At 35.8% G+C, this 22,941-nt stretch overlaps 1 protein-coding gene across 1 annotated transcript in view; it reads right to left on the reverse strand.

Annotated features, from left to right (window-relative positions):
• Snca (synuclein, alpha (non A4 component of amyloid precursor)) overlaps window positions 1–22,941 on the reverse strand; it is a gene marked incomplete at its 5' end in the record, with an annotated part of 108,731 nt that overhangs the window by 80,545 nt on the left and 5,245 nt on the right. Inside the window, 2 exon segments of the mRNA XM_013517311.1 lie at window positions 14,161–14,303; window positions 20,457–20,498. Coding sequence (XP_013372765.1) covers window positions 14,161–14,303; window positions 20,457–20,498 — 185 coding nt within the window.

Consider the following 22,941-nt stretch of genomic DNA (forward strand, 5'->3'; position numbering starts at 1 on the left):
AAAACCAAATTTGGTATGAAAAAGGAGAGATAAGCATCATCCTGTGATTGCTGTTACAAGTACTTTGTGAGGCCGGAAAGTGTAGCATCAAAATGGACCATTCTGGACTCTTCCAACCTTACTGTCTCAGAAGAGGTCCAAGAACCTGCAGTGACAAAATCTGTGTCCTTCCAACTATCTCAAGCGCACATGTTTACCGGCCTCCATCTACTGCTCCCTGTACTGTAGATTCAAGAGTGAATATATGCACAGTTTGCTTTGGATGTAAAGCTAGAGGCCCCAACACATAATTTTGTTGTAGGCTATCAATTCATTCCCTCCTGCAGAAGATAAATTGTTAATCTAAAATGATTTCAATCAGATAAAACATTACAGTAGGTAGAATTTGCTTGCAGCTTTAAATAAATTCTTTATTACTAAAAAGATCTGTTTCACTCAATACTTCCTGAATTTAGAATCTTCTAGATGAATCAGTACAGGCTATAAATAAAAGGAGTGACAGAGCCTTCCTTTTGACCCTGATCATCAGCAGAGCTGGCTAATGAGCATCGCAGAAGTAACTAGTCTTTAACATTTTTCTACGCTCTGAGTGAAATCTTCATGGCGGCTTTGTTTGAGAGGAATGAACAGAGGAGCCTGGTGTCTCAGCTAGCGCTGGGAGAGATCCTCACAGCTGACAAGTCTGGGCAGTGACAAATGACACTATCTTCCTCAGCTTGCGACCTTCCTCTCCCTCTCATCTTCTTGCAGCTGAACAGGGTTACATTCCCTGCAGAGGAATTTTCACTTCGTAGCTGCCATCACAGCACAGGAAGGACAGGGAGGGGAAGTGCTCTTTCAACCTGCGTAAACATTTCTTTTTTTTTTTTTAAACATTTCATGCTATTATTTATATTCCCATTGCCTTGGGCAACACTGAGTGTGCTGGGCGAGCAGACATGGAGGGCTGTTTAGGATGACGTTCCTGTCCAAAGGAAAACAACCAATGGAGCGTTGAGAGCAGCAGACCGTCATTTCCAAGAGCAGTCGGAAGCGCCCTGCCTTGGTAGCCGTGATCTTTCTGGCACCTCACGCTCACCAACTGCTTGACATTGGATGCATGTGGTTCGGCCCATCTGTCCAACAGTCGTTCTAAGTTATGTGATTTGCTAAGAAAATATTTCATTGGATATGAATAATGTATGCTTATAAGCAGTTTATAAATCTCTAAGATTTGCTTCAGTGAAATGGCTCCTGTGTTTTCATAAAGAAAATTAATTTCAGGTATTCATGCATAATAACTGCAGTTGTTTACTAATACATAGTAAAACCTCATAAAAGTCTCAAGTAGAGAAGGACACCTTTGCTATTTTATACATTCCTACAGTTCCTCTTTTTAAAATTAAGATGAGGAAATTGAGTCACGGGTTTTAAAGAAAACCATGTCATTTGTGCTTTTAGAAGAACCTGATCCTACTTTCCTCATAAGTCATTTCTTATGTATCCAGTGAGGGCTGGAAATGTGGTTGGCTGATCTAAGAACAGAGGAGGATAGTGTAGCTGGACGACAGCATATAAGGAGAAAAGAGAAAGGAACTAAGAACTCGGGTGACAGCCAGATAATGTAGGACTTCTGATCCACAGTGACAACTGGGATTTCATTCTGTGTACAGAAAGAGCCGATGGGATGGCTGATAGTGGGGACAGACATCAGGAGCTTTAAAAGAATGGCTCAGGCTTGTCCAGTGTAGCCTTGCTGACATGAAGAAGTGCAAGTAGAGACTAGTGAGGAGGGAAGGAGCCGGGAGGAAAATGATGAAGGCCTTGCTTCAGAAGACAGAGGCGGACAAGGGAGATACGCATAAGACTTCAGACATATTTTTGAAATACAGGTACAATGATTACCTGAAGGAGGAAGGGTACATGAGAAAAAGAATCAAAAGCTATACGGCATATCTGCAAATGCTATGAGATCAAAGGAAGGCGAAATTACTATATGCTTTACAACTTGGGAAAAGTGCTTGGAGTTCTGAAGAGCTGAGTCGGATTTTTTAGCAGGAATAAAATTCCAACAGTGAAAAGGAAAGCTTTCCCAGAGACAAGGCAGAGCTAAAAGTTGCACATTGTATCAGGTAATTAGGAGGTATTCTGAAGGTTTTATCTACCCAGAATAGGAATTTTCTAAAGTAATTTAGAAATACATAGTTGAAAATAGAGACCAAATGAAGTAAGATTTTGAGTAACAGAATTAGGCCTTAGACCCTGATTCTATAGGTAGTGAAAAGCTACTATGTAATTTCCCAGTATTATTCTTGTTAGTAACTTCCAAATTTAGTGCACTGCCAAACAGCACTTTATAGATTACAAAGATAAGGATTAATTTTAAAAATACTAAAAAATTGAACAACTCTGAGAAGACAAAGAGAATTTCTGAAATAAATGCTACCATAATATCACCTCACACCCCACCCTAAACACCCTAAACCCTGCAATACATATACACACCTGAAACAGTAAACCTCCAGTTGTAATACAAAGCAATATGTAAAAAATAAGTTAGTGCCTTGAAGTTGCTTTTTATAAAGGCACCTACTAGTTTCTAGTAAGAAATGAGAATATGTGAAAAGGAGGAGAAAATTCATTCTCTCAATAAACAATGAAAACACAAAATTTTGGCAGTTATGAGAATCATGTATTTTTCTCAAATACTTTCAGAATATTTATCACTTGAAAATAGCATGTTGGAAATTTTTCTCCTCTAAAAAAACTTCATTTGTATGCATAAATTATTTTTAAATACGAAACTTAATTTCTATTTACAGCTGAATTTTATTCCCAAATACATGTATCAGTGGCTCAATTTTAGTTAATTTCAATAAACAAGTCCAAAACTATGACTTATTTTAGTGTGACCTTAGACATTCAGGATGATCAGACATGCTAGTTACTATTTCCCATATAACAGTGACCAGCAAGATAATATTTAGAAGTTAGAAGGAAAGACTAATTAATAAAAATGTCATCCCAGCCTGTATCAAAGGTCTTTGTTTACATGTAAAATAAACCTATCCACTACAGATAGGATTAGCCAACTACCTCAGAAATGATGCTGACAACGGTAAGAAGTCTGTTTTAAAAGTCTGTATAGTGTTCTCTGGATGAAGGAAGCATGGTGGTGCACGTCCGAGGCCGGAGGAGGACAACCACGAATCCTTGACCCTGGGAATAGGAAGGGGGCCTGGGGTGTGTGATTAGGGTTCTGGTGTGTGTGTTGCGGGGGTGTCAGAGTCCTCTTGGACATTATGGCTGGGCTCTGTCCTGGTAAAATGAGCTTTCTGAATCAGCTGAATGACTGTCAGTGGAAACTGGGGTACTGAGAAGGAAAATTAGTATCTTTAATTTCTAGTTGTGGCTAAAAGAACAGAACACTCAGTCACATACATTTTAAGTGGTGTGCGATATTACAAATACCACATATTATGCTCTTTTTATGGATGTAATATACCCTTATTAAAGGAAATTAAAAATTGGAATATAAATGAGAGAAAATAAAATGATTGTAATCTATGATCCAAACAGAGTCACTAAGTTCCAGTGTTTTCTCAAGGGCAATGTGGGAGGCCTTTTGGTGGCCATCAGGAGGCCTGGTGAGAACTCTAGCGTTCAACTAGCAAGGCTCCGGGCTGGTAAACATCTACAGAGAATGAGCCCATTCTCCACAGCAAAGAATTACCCAGCCTGAAACGTGCAGTGTGCTTCACTGAGAAAACCTTGGTCAGGGTCTGGTGCATTTCCTTCAGGTCTTTATATATATACACAAAATATCCAACAATGATCTTTCAAAGAATACAAATGCAATACGTACAAATTGTTTCCACTGTTTTGCATCTGTTCTTTTCACTTAGTGGAGCAAGAATAATGAATGACACAGGAGGACACTCTTGGTCCCCTCACTCTTTGGCAGATATGCTTTCCCACTTTCAAATGAACTTGAGGTAGGGGGCTTTGTGGAAGAAGGGTCAGCCCTCTTCTAAAATATCTCCCAGTTTAGAAAGTTCTGGCATGGAAAATTAGCATGAGGAGACACTCTCTGTTCTCTTCCCTTTAATGACTTTCCTGCCTTGGAGGAAAGGAAAACAGACCATGAAGATATAACAGCCAATTTTCAATAGCTGCAATTTACTTAGACCTTGCCTGATGGGGTCATAAGGATCTTTGTCAGGATTTGGTACAAAAATTTCATGAATGAAGAGTCACTGGCCTTGCCCCGAGGAATTTCATAGAAAATGGCTATGAGAAAGGAATTCTGATATGGGGTACTGAGTCCTCATCATCTCTCTAAATATCTTTAATCGGAGATCTAAAACTAACCATTATTAAGAAAAGGTGGAACAGAGTGTGTGAGCCTTCAGGATCTCAAATCTGTGCTCTACTGAACACTCTGAAAATATTATCCATGGGGTTTGCATCGAGGAGGCATCAAGGATGACAACTGCCCCCTAATATGTAACATCACGGACTCTGACACTTTCCTCATTATAAGGGAGAAACTTTAACTTTGTTTACTCCACTGTCTCCCAAAATTATAAGAACTCAGAGCTCCAAATCACTTTTCCTAAATTGTAAAGCACATAGTAATTTCACCTCACTTTGATCTCATAGCATTTGCAGATATGCCGTATGGCTCTTTGATTCTTTTTCTCTCGTGTGACTTCAGTTTATTTAACTAAAGTTGCATGTTCAATGAAGTTGTTGCCTCTTGGTGTTCTACAATTTACTTAATATAATCAAACTATAAACAAATATGGAGAAGACTTTTTGTATCGGTATCTAGCACACCTCTGACAGAAACTGTAAGGTCTTCTCAGAAAGCTACTGTAACTGCAATGCATTACAGTTTACTATTTATCTTTTGTCTGCCTTATCTCCTTTCATTCTTACTCTAACCCTGTGCAGTTGGCTGGGCAGTTACAGATGAGCAGCTTTGGTTTGGAAAGGTTAAATGAGTTGCCAGGGGTCTGGCAGTGCATAATTGAATAAATGGACCTAGAATGCAAGCCATTAAACACAGATTCAAAACATTTCAGACTCATTTAACTCAACATTTTTATTTCACAGATGAGAAAGCCCACGCTCAGAGAGGTGAGATGACCTCATGCAGCGCAGTGGAAGAGATAAGACCAACTCCATGCTTCCTGACTGGCAGTCCCTGTCCTCTACACCCAGGCTTCTTTCCCAGTGCAGGACCAGGTCAGTGCGATCAACCACGAGCAGGCAGACAGAGCAGGACCAGCCGCCACCCGGTGCTCACACACCAGAGAGCACAGCCGTAGTCAAGGCATCTGTGAACCGCCCCACCACCCAAGTTTCCAGCCCATGAAGGTTAGCTTCTCTTTGCAGGAGGAACACTGGAGAAAAGATGGCTACTGTACGCAATTCACAGTAGTGAAGATTATTTCTTGAAGGTGCCTACTTTACATATGTTGTAATATTAAAGACTGAAGATGAAATACTGTAATTCCATTTCATACTTTGCATACAATTCTATTAATCCCAAACGTGGTGACAGAAGCAGGAAGCACCTTCCTTTTCCCTTAGAGATAGCAGGTAATACACAATCTACCAAGCAAAAATTGGAGCCTCAAGGGAAAGCCGGTTTTCCAAACGTGTAGGTATGAAACTGCATAGTGTTTATTAAAAGGAAAACTGTCCAGTTTTGTGTAAACTCCCAATAATAAACTAGACCCAAAAAAGGTGTGTATATGTGAACTGGGAAATGATTTGTATTATCCATTATCAGACATATAAAAATTACCTGTAGGCATAGATCGTTAAAATCTATTAGACTTCTTCAAACTAAAAGTTCACATTATGCCCCATAATACATAAACCTGTAACTGAATTTATTCATACATACTGAGTTCCAAATAGTAGTATCATGCTGTGTTAGTATGAAGATTATAGAAGAAAGGTAAAACCGTATCTGTACTTCTTTCTCTGTTTTCATTTACTCAGTCATTTATTTAGTCAACTATTCCTGGCTCTATCTTTATTTTGATATATACTATAGGCTCAATAAAAATTAAACAGTACTTTTTAAAAATTTCATAAATATCTCGATTCTAGAATCACTCAGGAAAGGATTATTTAAACTGTAAATAATTATTATTTAATCCTTAAACTCAAAAATCCAAATGTGATAAAAATTTTAATAAAGTTCCTTATAAAAAATTACCTCATATTTGAGTTGACACACTATTCATTTTCTCCCTATAAACAAACAATTAAATTGATGAAATGTTTCATCCAATTCTAGTTCCCACAATTATATATTTACATGGAAAACAAAACTGGTATCTCATTTACCTTATTTATAGTCCTGTGAAGATCAAATAATTGTATTATGTCCGAGATGTTTTTGTGTGTTTTAAATGTGGAGAACCTTAGAACCTCTTTTTAAATTTTTTCCTTGATAAAGAAAATAATGCCATCAATGTATTCCCCAAGATTAGAAAACTAAAAATCTACATCTAAAGGAGCAAAAATCAAATTATTTCTTACATTTTGGAGAAAAATAATTTGATAATCACCAAAGTTTAGGGTAATACTATTGAATGTCATAATATATAAATATACCCTTGTCTCTTTATGCCTTTTTCCTACATATAAATGCTATCCAGGTTTATAATCTTATTATAAAGTAAAATATAACTTAGATGACAAAAGGCTCCCAAAACATGCAAGTTTAGAGATCTAATATACAACATGAGGATTATAGTTAGTAATATTATATTGTGCACCAGTAATTTGCCAATGGTGATTTGCCAAGAGAGCAAATTGTAGGCATTCTTATCACAGAGGGAGACAGAGAGAGAGAGAGAGAGAGAGAGAGAGAAAGAGAGAAAGAGAAAGGGAGAGGGAGGGAAGGAGAGAATGCAAACAAGGAATAAAGAGAGAAAAAGGATGGTAATTCTATGAGATGATTGTTATTTTATTGGCATAAGAATCACTTCACTCATATACATCATGACACGTATATCAAAACAACATGTTACTTTAAATATATACAATAAAATAATTTTTTTAGATAGCACTTACATTTGAAATCACCATACATACACAAGGGTACGGATTAATGAAACACTACCAAATGTGTCAGGCCATCTTTGCCTGTGAAGGAGCTTAGCAGCAGATGGAGCACATCCACAATGAGGACGGGTTCACAAAGCATGCTCGGTGGCCTCAGGCTGTGGTCAGCAGAACCACAACCTGTATTAAGTATTTGTGAAGACATAAGCCAATTGCTCCAATGTGACTCAGCCTGTCGGCTGCAGTGCCTTAAACCAGTGCCATCACATTCACCTTCTAACACCTTTCTCTAACGAACAAAATTATTGTCACAATCAGTTCTCAGAAGATGCAAACTGGATTTTCCTCATGTATGTGCTGCAAGGCTGTAATGCTTACAAACTATAAATCACTGATCCTGGGACTGAGGTGACAGCATCCTTATATTTTCATGATTAAACAGCTAAAATATTGTGGTTGCTGTCTCTACACCGTTATGTAAGTTCACTATCTGTGGACAAACACACACTTTAACATAATTTAAAGTGTAACATTTATTGAGGATGTATAAAATTTATTTATGATATTTCCATTTCCAACAACATCGCTCATTTCCAACAACACCGCTTTAGCCCTTCCTGTGATAGCTACATACCTGTTACAAATACATATTTTTCTCAGAGCTCTGAGACGCTCCTTTCTTCCAGGGATAAATATGTCAGTCTCCATGCACGGAATATACATTTCTTTCTTTCCTATTTTTAGGGGGGATGGGGAGAGGGTACCGAGAATTGAGGCCAACACCTTCACATTGAGCTACATTACCTGCCTTTTTCATTTTTTATTTTGAGACAAGGTCTCACTAAATTGTCTAGGTTGGATTGGAACGTGCAGTTCTCCTGTTTCAGCCTCCCAGAATGCTGTGGTTACAGGCCCATTTCTTGATGTCAGGAACCACCCATGTGTGATTTAATTACATATTCCTCGTAGGGCAATCAGAATGGTCAACATTTATAAAATATTAATTAAATGAATGACCGGTGTTGTATTTTAATCAAAACATAACATTAAGCCTAACTTCCTTAATATTTTATATCTAATGATAGTGTATTTTTCCATTTAAAATTTTACTAGATTAAAATTCATAATTCATCCATGTCAAACCCACTGAAACACCTTCAGATACAAAGAAAGGCATGATAGATATGTTTCCAAGTGGGGACAATTTTTGGACTGATGGGAATACAGAATGTTGATTTTTACACATACACTGCAAAATATCACTGAGTATGTATCTTTTGAAATAAATCAATTAGGTCAATGAGGGTTTTTAATTACATTATGCTTTAATCTAAGTCTACAAACACCTAAAAACTCTACAATCTAACTTTCTAGAACATTTCAAGATAGCATTAAAGAGATGCTAATTTACTCAGCAATGGTTTATTTCAGTAGTAGGCATATGGAAAACGCTCTGAGGGGTTGGCATAGATCAAATTCTCTGGTAATTTGCTCCACATCATAAACATACACTACAAAGCAATTCTGATTCCAGCGACATTTCACATAAGCAGAAGTACTCCTGCTACAAGCAATTCTACTTTTCCTGATTGAAGTGAGAAACATAAATTTTATGTGTATGACATCATTGTTAATTTTAACTTAAAAGTCTGTTAATGCACGTTTGCCTGCTTCTACTGTGCCATTCAAATGAATGAGTTTCAGGAAATGAATCACATGACTTACAACCTCATGTGCACACAGGTAAAGATACATACCAGAAGATCATTATTCCAATGTATTACAGAAGTTCATAATGTTTGATGAAACAAGATATTAAAATTCAGAATCTATTTTTCTTTTCATGTAATTTGTATCATTAGAAAGTATTATACTGGGTGACTTTATTCATATAAAAGTATATAAAACAATTATTTTTATCTATTTCCTCTTTATTCACAACTGTGCTGTTTAATTTGTACATGCTTGTGAATTCTCTTATTGCCTCCTGTTATTAATTTATAGCTTCACACCATGGTGAACTGAAAAAAGTGACTGCTGCAATTGCAATCTTCTTAAATTTGTTGACTTATTTGTGACCTAATATATGACTGCTCCATTTGCATCTGACAAAAAGGTATATTCTGTTACTTTTAGATGAAATATTCTGATTTGATAGGTTCACTTAGTCTATAGTGTTGTTCCAGTCTAGTGCTTTTTTATCAATATTTTGTCTACATGATCTATCCATTGTTGAAAGTGGGATACTGAATTCTCCTACCACTACTGTACTGCCGTGTATTTCTTTAGATCTGCTACTATCTGCTTTACATGCTTAGGTGCCTCAAAGTTGGCTGCATCTATATTTACAATTATTATATCCTATTAGTGAAATTTTCACATTATATGTTATATACAGATTAAGTATCCTTTATCTGAATTGCTTAGGATCGGAATTAATCAGATTTTGAATATATCTGGATTTATGAATACTTGAGTACACACAAAGAGATATCTTAGGAATGGACCCCATATTAAACATGTAATTCATACACACTTCAGATACACCATTTAAGTAATTTTAGACAGTAGTTTCAGTGCACTCTGTATTGACTGCACCCCATCACATCAGGTCAACTGTGCAATTTCCATGTGTGGGATCCTGTCAGCACTAAGAGCAAAATCAAGGAGAGATAATAGGAAGTGGGAGATAGATCCTTCCCAAATGGGAAGAGGCCCAAGAGATGCAGGAGGGGAGAGGAAGGAAAGAGGAAGGGGATGAGAAGAGAATTATGATGTCTTATGTACACGCACCAAATCCCTATAAGGAATATAACTGTTATGTAATGTTATGTAATGCAAATATGTACTAATAAAAAAACCTATTAAAGAAAAAAATATTCTGAATTTGGGAGCATTTCAGGTTTTTGGATTTTCAGATTATAGATGCTCAATCTATACTATAATATGACATATTTTCTTCACTTTATCTTGCGTGACAATTTTTGCCTTTAAGTCTATTTTGCCTCATGTAAATGTAGCTGACCTTCCTCTTTTTTGATTATATTTGTATGGTTTATCTTTTTCTACTATTTCCATTTAGTTTTCCTTTAAGACTACATGTATAGTGAGTTTCTATTATATAGTATGTAATTGGGTCTTGATTTTTTAAATTCATTCAACCACTCTATTTTTCTGATTGAAGAAATTTAATCCATTTATACTTAAAGCAGTTATTAATAGTTTAAGAATTACTACAACCATCACATGATCACCTCAATAGATGCAGGAACATCTTAACAGATGCTGAATAAAAGCCAACATCCTTTAGTAATAGAAATTTTCAATAATTATGTATAGAAAGTTTATATTTTAGCATGGCATGGTGACACACACCTGTAATCCCAGCACTCTGGGAGGTCAGATGACCAAAAGTTAAAGCCCTTAAGCCCATCCTCAGCAACTCAGCAACTTATTGAAACCTTGTGTCAAAAGTTAAAATTTTTTAAAAAGCTGAAAATGTAGCTCAGTGCAAAGGCCCTGTGTCAAATTTCCAGTATCATACACAAAAAAGAGAGAACTGTGCATCACCATATATGACAAGCCCATAGCAAACATTATATTGAGTGATCAAAAGTTGTAAGATTTTCCTCAAAGGTAAGAGAAAGACAAGAATCACACTCTTGCCACATCTATTCAACATTAGTACCAGCAGTCAATATTTGTACCAGAGTAATTGGGCAAGAAAAAAACAAACAAATGAAACCCAGAATGCAAAGAAAGTTAAATCTGCACTATCTGCAGCTGATATGATCTTATGTATACATAGAAAACCCTAAAGATTCCACCAAAAAAAAAAAAACTATTAGAATAAATTCAGTAAAGCCACAAAATAAAAAATCAACATGCACAAATCAGTAGTACTTTTATACACTAATACCTAACTGTCTGAAAAAGAAATCAACAGTCACATTTACTGTAGCATCAACAAAAATAAAATACTAGGGAATAAAGGGGCGGGGAACCAAAGCCATCACCCACGAAGTAGAGTGAGGCGTTCCTGACACTACGAGATACCAAGCCTCAGGAGAAGGGCACAGCCATCGGTCTGTCCTACAAGCCAGATGTCCAGTAGCCCCACCTGTCACATCCCTCTTCCTCCATGTTTCTGGTACGCTATTGCTTAAGTAAATGACTGTCCCTTTGGGGTCACTACCAAACAGCTAAAGGGGGAAAAAAGGAATGCCTATCTCTCTTTACCAGGGTCATTTTGACCACAGTCTGAGAGACACTAAGTTACTTTAAATTTCATATAATGAATAATTTGATGGTTTTGTTGCAGCTCTGTAGAGTTTGGCACCCCACAGATGAGGCCACAATCAAAGGTATTTATTAGAGGATTCCCTGAATTATTACAGACTCTCAGAATCTCCCTTATTGCTAAATTGGGCTTTAACAACTTTCTAGTAGAGTTTCCTTATTATTTGAAAAAGGGCCTTAAGAGATCTGCAAAAGGTCATCTAGCCAGTTAGTGACCAAGCAGGATAAGAAGACTAGGTATTTTAATTCCCAGTCCAATGGTTTTTCCACAGCTAAGCTACAATTTCTAACATGACTTCATTTTCATGTTCTAAAGTTTTAAGACTCTGTAGTACTCTCAGAAGAGAACTATCTCCAAATAGTTAATCTTATCACATTGTTTAGCTTTATGCTTTAAAATATTGAAATATAAGTACAATATTTTTAGGAAGGCACAAAACAAGCTTGATTTTGTAAAAGATGAAGCACTCTCACTTTGTAACTTACATTGTATATTTTAAATGGAGACAAAAATGGAGATGGTACAAGTTTCTCTATATTCTTTTTATAATTTAAACCAACAAAATTCTCAATTTAAATATGTTTATCCACAGTTCAATTCGTCAAGGAAGTAATACAGTGTAAGGACAAACGTTCCAGATGTCCAGTCTGCTTCAACTGGCTCTATGACCTTGGGTACTGACTTCCCCTCTGTGCGTCTGTTTCCTCATCTGTATGATCAATGCATTTACTTATATCAATCAGTGTATGTTTATATCAGTACAATCAGTATATATATTTACCAGTTTCCTCATCTGTACAATCAGTATATTTCACTAAGTCAATTTTTAGACTGTCAAATTAACCTGGGATACAAAATGGGTCACCTACCTCCATACTTCTGAGATCACTTTAACTTTTAAAATATAATAAAGCTCAGCATATGACTTCAAATTGGAAATAGGAATTGGTATAATTATTAGCACAGCTTAGATTACTTGAAAAGCATATTCTGGGCAAAGGATCACTGCCCTGATCAATCCTACATTCAAGTGTTAGCTAAAACACTTTTCTAGAAAAACAGTAGGATTTCCCATGAATACCATCATTTTGCCCAAGACAATGTCACTACATGTGGAAAATCTAAATATGTCATGGGTTTCTAGTGCTGTTTTATTAGCACTATTTTGATGAGCCATCAAGGTAATTTTGCTATTTACAGTTACATGAGTGGAGACAACCCAGAGCAGTCTGCTCACAAACCAAAAATCTCTTCTCAAAGTTTCAAAAGGGTATTCATTTTAAAACCGTCTTGATTCTAACTTTTGAATAGCTGAACAGCCAATGTTCCTATACCATGGCTATGAGTATAAACGTCTCAGAATGTCACCAACTCTCCAAAACAAGTAGAATGGTCATCACAAGCACACATTCATAAAAATAAAAAGACTCAGAAAGTCACTCTGCTTATTCACATGCCTTAGTTACTTCTCTCATTGCTGGGAAAAATACCTGGCAACCACAGCTTTAAAGACCCCAGCATGGCAGACAGGAGCCAGAGAGAGAGAAAGGAAAAGCCAGATAGGGAGCTGGACCCTTCTAAGCTGCATGTGACCCAGTGCTTCAGACCAGACTAGGGCCCACCTTCTCAGAGCAAGTCAGCTCTAAGCTCCATAATCCAATCTCCTTCCTAAAGCGCCGCCTACGAGCACATGAGGCCCTTAGGGGACATCTAGGTATCCAGACACCTAGACCACAGCAATGAAAGAAATATAATCCATTCTCATGATGCTTATAATCTAGGAGGGGAGAAATAAAATAAACAGCACATATAAAAATAAGTAAACCATTCTTTTCAAAGGCAGTAGACACTTTGGCCAGAGAGAGACAGAAACAAAGACACACACCGAGAGAGAAGCGAAGATTGAGAATGGTTCCAATTTTAAGCAGATCAGGACAGTCCTCACCACAAAGGCGTCATTTAACAAAAAACCAGAGGAGATGAGGAAAGGAGGCAAATAACCCAACTTAGGGAAGAATTTTCCAGGCAGAGGGAAGAGATCAGGCAAGGGCATACTTGATTTATTCAAGGGCATACTTGATTTATTTGTCTAAGAAAAAGACAAAATCATCCAGCTCTTATGATCATGAAAATTATAAAATTTCATCTTCCAGCTGGACTTCATATTCTAATGCTTTCACATTTAAAATGAAAATTATAAAGCCTGCTCTACAAACTTACTAAAGTCTGACATTAGTCAAGAAATGCAAAATTAAAATTCTGAAAATTTAAGAATATTCCAAAACCAAGATCTCTGATTCTTGTGCATTTTTAGTCTCCCAAACCCCACGTACACTTGGTAATGAGTTGTTGTGTGATATGCAAATATGCCATTTAATAGAGATGATACCATTATACAGAAGTCAAGTAAGATAGTCATCTTAGAAATTTAGAGATTAAGCACAAAGAAATGTTGTTATTTCAACAAGGAGAAACTGCAAGATTCATAGTTCACATGAAAGCATTCATTCTTTCTGAAATGTCACTGTCCCCTTCAGCATTACTACATTATTCATTTCATTAACTTTCTTCCAGAAACTGAAACAACTGTGATGACTGTACAATTTACACAGCATTTCTCCAGATTAATATCACCAAAAAACAAGATCCATCCAGAGGTAGCACTTTTTTATGAAGGAAGCGTCAGAAAGCCCACCCACAGTAAACATCTTACTTCTGCCACTTGCCTTGTGAGAAAACGAACCATGACCTCAAAAACTGACAATTCTGACATAAAACATGGACAACTCTACCTTGCCCAGCTGGTCCTTTTTGACAAAGCCAGTGGCAGCTGCAATGTTCCCAGCTCCCTCCACTGTCTTCTGCGCCACTGCTGTCACGCCCGTCACCACTGCTCCTCCAACATTTGTCACTTGTTCTTTGGTCTTCTCAGCCACTGGAATAAAATTTTAAAAATGCACTAAATTAGGGTAGAATGAGAAAGACTAAGTAATTCCATCTCCACCTCCCTTCAACTTCTGCACGTGTATATCTATATACATCATAGGCAACAGAGGGGTCAGAAGAAACAAAATACGCAAGAGTTCTAAGTGAGCTGGCATGGGCAAACACTGACTCTTTGCTGAGGTCATCCGGTGCAATTATGCAGAGAGTAGGAGGTGCTTCTCACCCAACTGCCATGAATATTCAGCTGTGAGTGGTTTGGTTTTGGTGGACATTAAGGACAGTGTCAGAAAGCAGAGCTTACAGGTGCAGTTACAGTCAAATCGATCCCAGCATGAAACGTATTTCTTTCCATTTCAAACCCATCTCTTTGATCTCACTCAGCAAGTTCATTTTCACCAGTCTTGTAAGACAGCATATACAGCATATCCAAAAATTTGAAATTTTAAATACTCTAAAATCTGAAACTTTTGAGCACCAAATGACACCACAGGTAGAAAATTCCACACCATGAAACCCTGGTTTGTACACAAAACTACTGAAAATATTATACAAAGTTATCTCCAGGGCATATGTATAAAGTGTATGAAACATAAATGAATTTTGCGTTAGGACTGGATCCCAGCACCAAGATACCTCATTATATGAATGCAAATACTTTAAATCCAAAAAGATGTTGAAATCGGAAACATTTCTGATTCTATGCATTTCAGGCAAGGGAATATAAATATTACTCATATGTTGGAAATAACAGAACACATGTTTGTGAATGGACTGTGATCCTTTTATAAAAGAGCTCTTAATAAGATTGACTTTCACTAATTTTAATGGGGACAGAGCCAGATTTTAAATTAGTATAAAAACTAATATTTATTGAGCACTTTAAATTTCTTTCATAAACAAAAATGATATAGTAATTCAGGAGATTTTTTAAAAGTCAGAAATGTAAACACAATAGTGTTATCTATTGGATTTATAAACAGATTTTAATTCCATATCAAATATTCTCCCCAATGTCACAGAATTGTACCAAACTGCTGAATCCATCTTTCCATATTATTTCCACAAAATTACATACAGGAAGACTAGTTTAAAATATCTGTTTTTCAATTAACTGAAGAATTTTTCAATTAACTGAAAAAGTATCTAAAGATGAGATTCAACTCTTTTAATAATTCTCAGGTTAATGGAGAAATAAACCGATCTGTCCCCATGTAATCCTCTATACATCCGTACCCACAGAACCTTGGCTTCTCCATCTTTTATCTATATTTATGTCGTGCTTGCCTCTTCATTCTGACCCACAAACTCATTCCTTCTTTATTCTCTTGGCTCAAAATTTTTTTTGCTTTTGAGAGACACTCTCCTAATCAAATAAAGACATTTTTTGTGTTATGCATTACACTCTCCAGACTAGACTCGTCTGAGGAAACCAGAGCTCCACCATGCCAGCCAGCAAGTGCTTTCCACACGATTGTTACACTGGACAGATTCCATGTCACCAGTTAGAGAGGATACCGATCAAACAGCGTAGGCAACACATTTTGCTTTGAGATGGCTTATTTGGGACAGGCTTACTCTTTAGTTTAGGTACTGTGGGGATGCCTGAAGTGGTTGGGGCTTAGACAACCTAAAACCAGAAAGCAGCCACCTCAGCTGCTGCTCTGTCCGCATCCGCTGGAACAGCACTATGCAGGCCAGTCTCTGATTCCCTGCCACTTCTAGGCACAGGCCTGCCGCCTCCTGAAGAGCAAGGCTAATCACAATTCAAGTTCAATTTAAATGCCACTGAAAAGCTGTACTGGCAATTTTATGTTTTTAAACATTCCTGGAATGTTGATCCTTTAAATATAGTGAATTATGTGTTTCAACTTGTGATTTTTTTTCCCAAGAACATGAATAGAAAGTTTTGCTTGAGATGAACATTTTCTTGTCAAAAAACCCTCAAGGAAAGACAAAAATAGGCTTTGATTTTTTATAGACTCATAGTTTTCCTGCCAGCCACAAATTTTACATATGTAGATAATCTTTTACATATGTATAAATTTTAATCTATTGTTTTCACGTACATACACTGCACAGTAGTATATACTATAATCTCACTAGGTTTATTATTGTCAAAATAAATTAGTTACATTATAAAATGACAAAGTTTACAGGTAGCAATAACACATATATTTTAAAAGACTGATTTCTCTAATAGTTTTCTCACTGACCTTGAAACCCTTTCCTTCATTTAAGACCTTTTAGACCATCTCTCTGGCCACTGTCATTTTGTAAGGGGAAAAGAGACAAAGTCAAATTAGTACATTTTGGATTCAATAAATTGCATTTATTTTTAAAGGGAATACCTTTAAAAATACCAGAATAAAATGGAATAAAAATAACCAGAATCAAAATGGGTATGTCCCTCCTACCCAATGGAGACTATAGTACTTTGAATTTGCGTATGTTTTTTCCAATGTACCAATTTTTCTCATTTTGGTATATTTAGCTTCCTCTGGCCACAGCCTTTACTCCACCTCTGTTTATTCAGGGAACTCAATTCCTTTGTTAAAATCCAGCTCAAATGCCACATTCTGTGTTTAAAAAGAAAAAAAAAACCAAAAAACTCTCCTAACAACAAGTGCCTTTCTCTGTCCTTTTATGATCCCATAAAGTTTTAAATATATGTCAGGTTGAGCTTTTACATTGTACCATAATTATTCTTCAACAAAATATCTGCCTACCTCCATCCAATCTATTTTGAGACTTTAAAATATGGGATCCTGCTTTATTATTCTTTATATTATTTTATAATAGTTACTCAACAAATACTTTGGAATGCGTTAAAAAGAATTTTGTTTATCCTTAAAGTATACCTTAACTTAAATATACATTAGATTTACATTTGATTTTAGGTAAATTAAAGGTAAAATTTCTAAAAAAAAGTGACACTTTCAGAAGAGATATAGTAAATCTAATCTCTGAAATTAAATAAAATTATAAAATTAAGAAGATCTAGCTTTGAGTTAGTAGGTAAATGATAGTGCAGATATTAGATCATAATATGTTGAAAATTTGCTTTGATCATTATGATATGATATATTTGTAAGAATTGAAACTTTCAGGAACTCTCCAATGTGTTAGGCATTTCTTTTATATCATACTTGCATGCAAAAACAAATAACTTATATGTCACCATTTCTAAAGTTTCTTCAAAGATTTATCTTTCAGTAAATCAAGTAAATATATTCTTATATACTGCTTTAACCTGATACATTAGGTTGACAACCGATATAATAATTTCCTACAGGTCAAAAAGCCAGGAGTCAGAGTAGAGATTCCAGATTTTCTAGCCAGAAGAATTTATTTTCTTTGATTTTTTTTTTTAGATTAAAAGTTCTGCCTAAATTTACTGAAGTCTATATTTCAGCAAAATAGTCACTGGGATACATTCTGGAGAAATTTTTCTTTTAACAATAGTGAATGTTTGTGTACCCTATAATACAACAGTTTCTTGTTTCCTTGAATAAAGACTAATAGCAATAACAAACATTTATTTAGCAGTTATGATGTATCTATAAAAATATTTTAGCATAATAAGCAGTCAGTAATTATCATAAACTTACTTATCCCCATAAGTAGAATTTGGATTTTATTTTAAATAGCCTTATTCAGCAAGTTAAGTCATTACCTTATCTAATGCGGAAAAGGAATAGTGTAATTGGTTCCTCCCAAGAGCCAGACTAATTATAACAGCATATTTAATACTGTACTTGTGACATGTAATCTTTATTGTCAAAGCGATTGGCTTGAGACGTTCTTAGTCAAGCACACTTCTGAGTGTGATTGGGTGGGTCATGGGGGCTTGATTTTAGGGACAATATCTGGTTCCTCCCACTTCTTCCCTTTAACTCTACTGCTCAGCTGCCATGAGGTGAGCAGCTTTGATCCATCACACACTTGAACCATAAAGTCTCTGCCTTGGAGCTGGCTAACCATGGACTGAACCCTCTGAAAATGTGATTTAAAACAAACCTGTCCTCTTTTAAACTGCAAATGGTGGATCTTTTCTCCCAGCAACAGGAAAGCTGACCAATGCAGTACCATTAACAGAGTCTTTGACTTGTACAGCTGTACATACTGCCTGTGCCCAAAGCATAACGACCTTGCTGCCTAACAGCAACTCTCATAATTTTCTATGAAACATTAGTTTCACTCTATTTTGCATCTAATGACAGAAAATTTCAACAGTCAAATACCTTTGAAGAGTTTGGATTAAACTATGCTACCCAATTTTTTTTTTTTTTTTTTACTGTCAAACAACTAAGATTCTCTAGCATGCTGAAGAAAGAATGGAATATGCAGTGTTACAAAGTTATAAAACTATAGAATCATGATTATAGGCTATTGTCAAGAATATTTTGTAAAATACTGTTTTATTGTAAAATCTTTCTCTCTTTCACACACACACACACACACACACACACACACAGAGTCATTTACAATATGGCATTCTGTAGCTTATCCCCATTACCTCCATTAGACAAAAATGTTAGTTAGTTTTTCTACTTTTTCACACTGGCTCTGAAAGCTCGCCACATGCTGTCCTTTTTCCAAATCACACGGCTTCACTTTCAGCTATCACAATGGACACCATTTATCTAGGCTGAAACTCTACAGATAGCACAGTCTCTCCCCTCTGCTAGCCAATTCTTCTTAAAATCTTGCTTACTCCCATTAACAGAAGGTTCCTAGATGGCATCACAGCACATTTATTTGCCAAGCCCTTTGCATTACATATTGGATTGCAACGGAGCAAATGAAAACTCCATAATTAACTTCTGAAACAGTTTTTAAAGCATTGTTTTATTTTTACAGTTTCATTCTCATCAAAAAATGTGCATTAAAAAAGACATGAAATGTTTTTCTTAAATGTTGTAAAAATGTTGCTCAGGAAAGGTCCACTAGAAGGAAATGCTAACACCTGAATACTCATACTATTTGCTTCCAGTTTCTAAGTATTTTGTGTATGGTAGGGTCACTTAATTCTTTTAGAGACAAGGAAATTAAATCACACAGAAGTTACAAATCTGACAAAAATTTTGAGTCAAAGAGGTCTAATTCCAGTGTTTATAATCATAACCACAACAGTGTATTGATACTGTTCATTTTGTTTTCCCCATTTCATTTATAACTCCCTGGTGCAAACATGTTATCTGCATGAAGCACTATGTTGAATGCTTTCTGATTATATGCATCATATTCTTGACTGTATCTCTAGTTTTACCCTATTTGCCATTAACACAGAGTATCATAGACTATAAAACTCATTATTGACTCTATGGGCTAATTTGTTAAATTTTTAATACTACTTTGATTTTTTAAAAATTTTCAGTACTGGAAATTGAATTGGATCCAGAGTGTCTGCAATAAGCTACACCCTTACCTTTTTAAAATTTTTTGTTCTGAGACAAGGTCTTGCTAAATCTCTGTGTTGCCCGTGTTGGGTCTGATTCTCAGAATACAGACATTACAAATGTGTGCCACAATGTCTGGCTCTTTCTTTTTTTATTTCTGTCACTGTTATCATCATTTTCTTCATCCTCATCCATGCCATTATTTTAATCATTGCTGCTATTTCTTTGTTGTAAATCTCCACATAGACCTATTCAGGATCTGGTTAACATCAGGCCACATAAAGCTAAATATAATAAATGCTTTAAAATCATCCCAAGGGTATTGTCTAAAATGTGATTCATAAAGGAAATATAATCAGTATAGATCATGACCAGAACGTTAACATATTCTATAGAAAATTTTACTTTAATTCTTTAAAAAATGACAGTTTTTACATTTTATTTATGATAGTAGTTTGTTAATTTTAGGTCAGAATTTTCAAATGACCAAATAGTACAAATAAAACAGTGGGGCAATTCAAAGTCATCGTTCTTGGCAAGTAAACATATGCCTTATTTATTTATCATAAAATGCTGGAAATTTAAATGCTGGAAAAGCAACTAAGTTTAAATCAGACCGATGCACCTTCAGAGCATTTCTCTCTATGCAGTGCTCTTTTACAACCACGTTTGGGTGATCCATGCTTGGCCACACCAGTCACTTTATGTTCTACCCTCCTGGACAGAACCCTCTGGGAACTCACCTGTTGTCACACCATGAACCACTCCTTCCTTGGTTTTGGAGCCTGTAAAAACAAACAAATGCAAAACATAAGTCTCAGTCTGTCCTTAGGTGACTGGTTAACCAGTTTGATATACAACTAATTAAAAATCTCAATCTTCAGAAGTCCATATATGATGATATCCTCAGAGGGGAAACACATAAAAATAAACAAACAAGAGATCCAGTAACCCCTACGACAAACAGAAGAAAACAAAGCTGACAGGAGAGCCGCTTCAATTAATATTAATGTTTCAGGCGCAAGCTGGGGAGGGGAAAGGTTAAGCTGCAATTAGGCAGTAATCAGAAGCTCCAGTTTGCTGTTACTGAGTAGAGTGACTAGAGCAGAAACTACGTAATATATATTTCGAAAAGCTCATGGAAAGGGAAGTTGGATATTTCCACCACAGAGAACTGAGAGAGGTCTGAGAAGCTAGGTGTGTGTAGCCTGACCACACAGGGTATACATGTATCAAGCATCACATGTATCCCATTAGTATGTATAATTTTTGTATTTTGTATGTATGAGTTACAAACAAATGTGATTTTTAAAAATGATTTTAGCACCCAGTGATAACTTTTCATACTAGTGATTCCCACATCACATCCCAACTTACAGGGCAGGGGTGGGACAGGGAAGTGATACAGCACTAGGGCATAGTGCACAGGCTGCAGATGCCAAACTAGAAGCTGTAAAAGCACAGCACAATCAGGAGATTAGTTAACACTGAAACAAAATGGAAGGGAGAGGGAAAAATTGTACTAACATTTGTCAAATCCCTATAATGTAAAAGGCGTTATTTTATATCATCTCATTTAACCCCTTCACACACATGTAGTAGATGTGTATTATACTTGTTTCACGTATGAGGAAATTAAAAATTTAGTTAAATGATTTGCCTAATGTCATACACTGAATATGTAATAATAGGCTATAAAAACAATCAAATGTATGTAAGATAAGAATCTTCTCCAACCCCTAACCATTACTAAATTTGCAATACTGATTATATAGGTTTTAAAATTGAGTTTATTAATGTTTTATTCATGGCCTCTTTAATATTAGATTTGTCAGTACAATTCATGCCAGTTTTTTTAATTAAAACGTTTTGAAGAAAATAACAGATTTGATATTCAGTTGAAAACTTTCTCAGGTTTCAAATAATGAATCTCTCTCAAGACATAAAAGAGTATAAGGAAATGGGGACATAAAACTTGAGAATGAGTTAAACTTGTGAAGGGATATTAAGACAGTTACTAATCTGCACTTTAAAAAGGCACTAAGTTTTGAACAATTCTTACAAAACATGTAAGAAATAAATATATGCACTTTTTAAACCAAAGGAGAAAAAATATAAGGGGACCTCAGTTTCCTTTTCATCAAAATTAGTAGCATAAAATGAGTTAATTATTCTCAAACTGGAATGTAAGATGACAGAGTTTAGAGCATAACTACCTGAATGAAAGTGCTAGTTTAAAAATGCTGATTATGGGGCTGGGGATTTAGCTCAGCGGCAAAGCGCCTGCCTGGCAAGCGCAAGGTCGAGAGTTCGGTTCCCGGTACCGGAGAAAAACCAAAAAAAAAAAAAAAAAAATGCTGATTATTAAGTCAGAGCGCAGTTATTCAATAAATGTGAAGTATAATTATTTGCCTTTTTAATAACCATCATGATCTCATGCAGATAATTCATGGATCAAATTTTGAGAAACATTAATCTGAGGTAGTTCTAGTAGTTTCAAATTTATTTAAAATGTAGAACAACATTTTATTATCTGAAAAAGATCATATTGAAAATATTCTTTAAATAGTTTTGAACATACATAAATATGGCAGTGAGTCAATTTTGCATGCATTGTATTATATTAACCTACATTTTACAAAGTAGTCAAGTAAAATTTCTGCATTTAGTAAAACAATAAAGATATTTAGGGCTGGGGATATAGCTCAGCAGCACAGCACCTGCCTGGCAAATGCGAGGTCCTGAGTTCGATTCCCGGTACCAAAAAAAAAAAAAATACCTATACCTAAAATATATTTAAGAACTTTCAATTTGAATATAAAGACCTTCAATGCAAATGAAACAAACTAAAGCTCTGTGGTTAAGAATGTGAGTTTTGGGGGCCAGGGAGGTAGCTCAGTGGCACAGAGCCTGCCTGGCAAGCACAAGGTCCTGAGTTCCATTCCTGGTACCAAAAACAAAAAGAATAAAGAATGAGGTTTGGATTCAGAGCATCTGGATGTAAATCTTCATGTTATCACAAAAAAGTCAAATATATATAATTGGCTTAACATGATGATGAAAGCAAATAATTCATACAAAAATTCTTAAAGTGGTGTTTAGTACCTAATATATTTTGTTAAGTGATAACTACCATTCTTCACATATAAGGTTTATAAAGGGACGTTCAGTTTCAACCATAGAAGGCTAGACATGGTTGCACATGCCTATAATCCCAGCACTTGGGAG

Source organism: Chinchilla lanigera, unplaced genomic scaffold (genome assembly GCF_000276665.1).
Source record: "Chinchilla lanigera isolate Chin_1 unplaced genomic scaffold, ChiLan1.0 scaffold00004, whole genome shotgun sequence".
Lineage (NCBI taxonomy): Eukaryota > Metazoa > Chordata > Mammalia > Rodentia > Chinchillidae > Chinchilla > Chinchilla lanigera.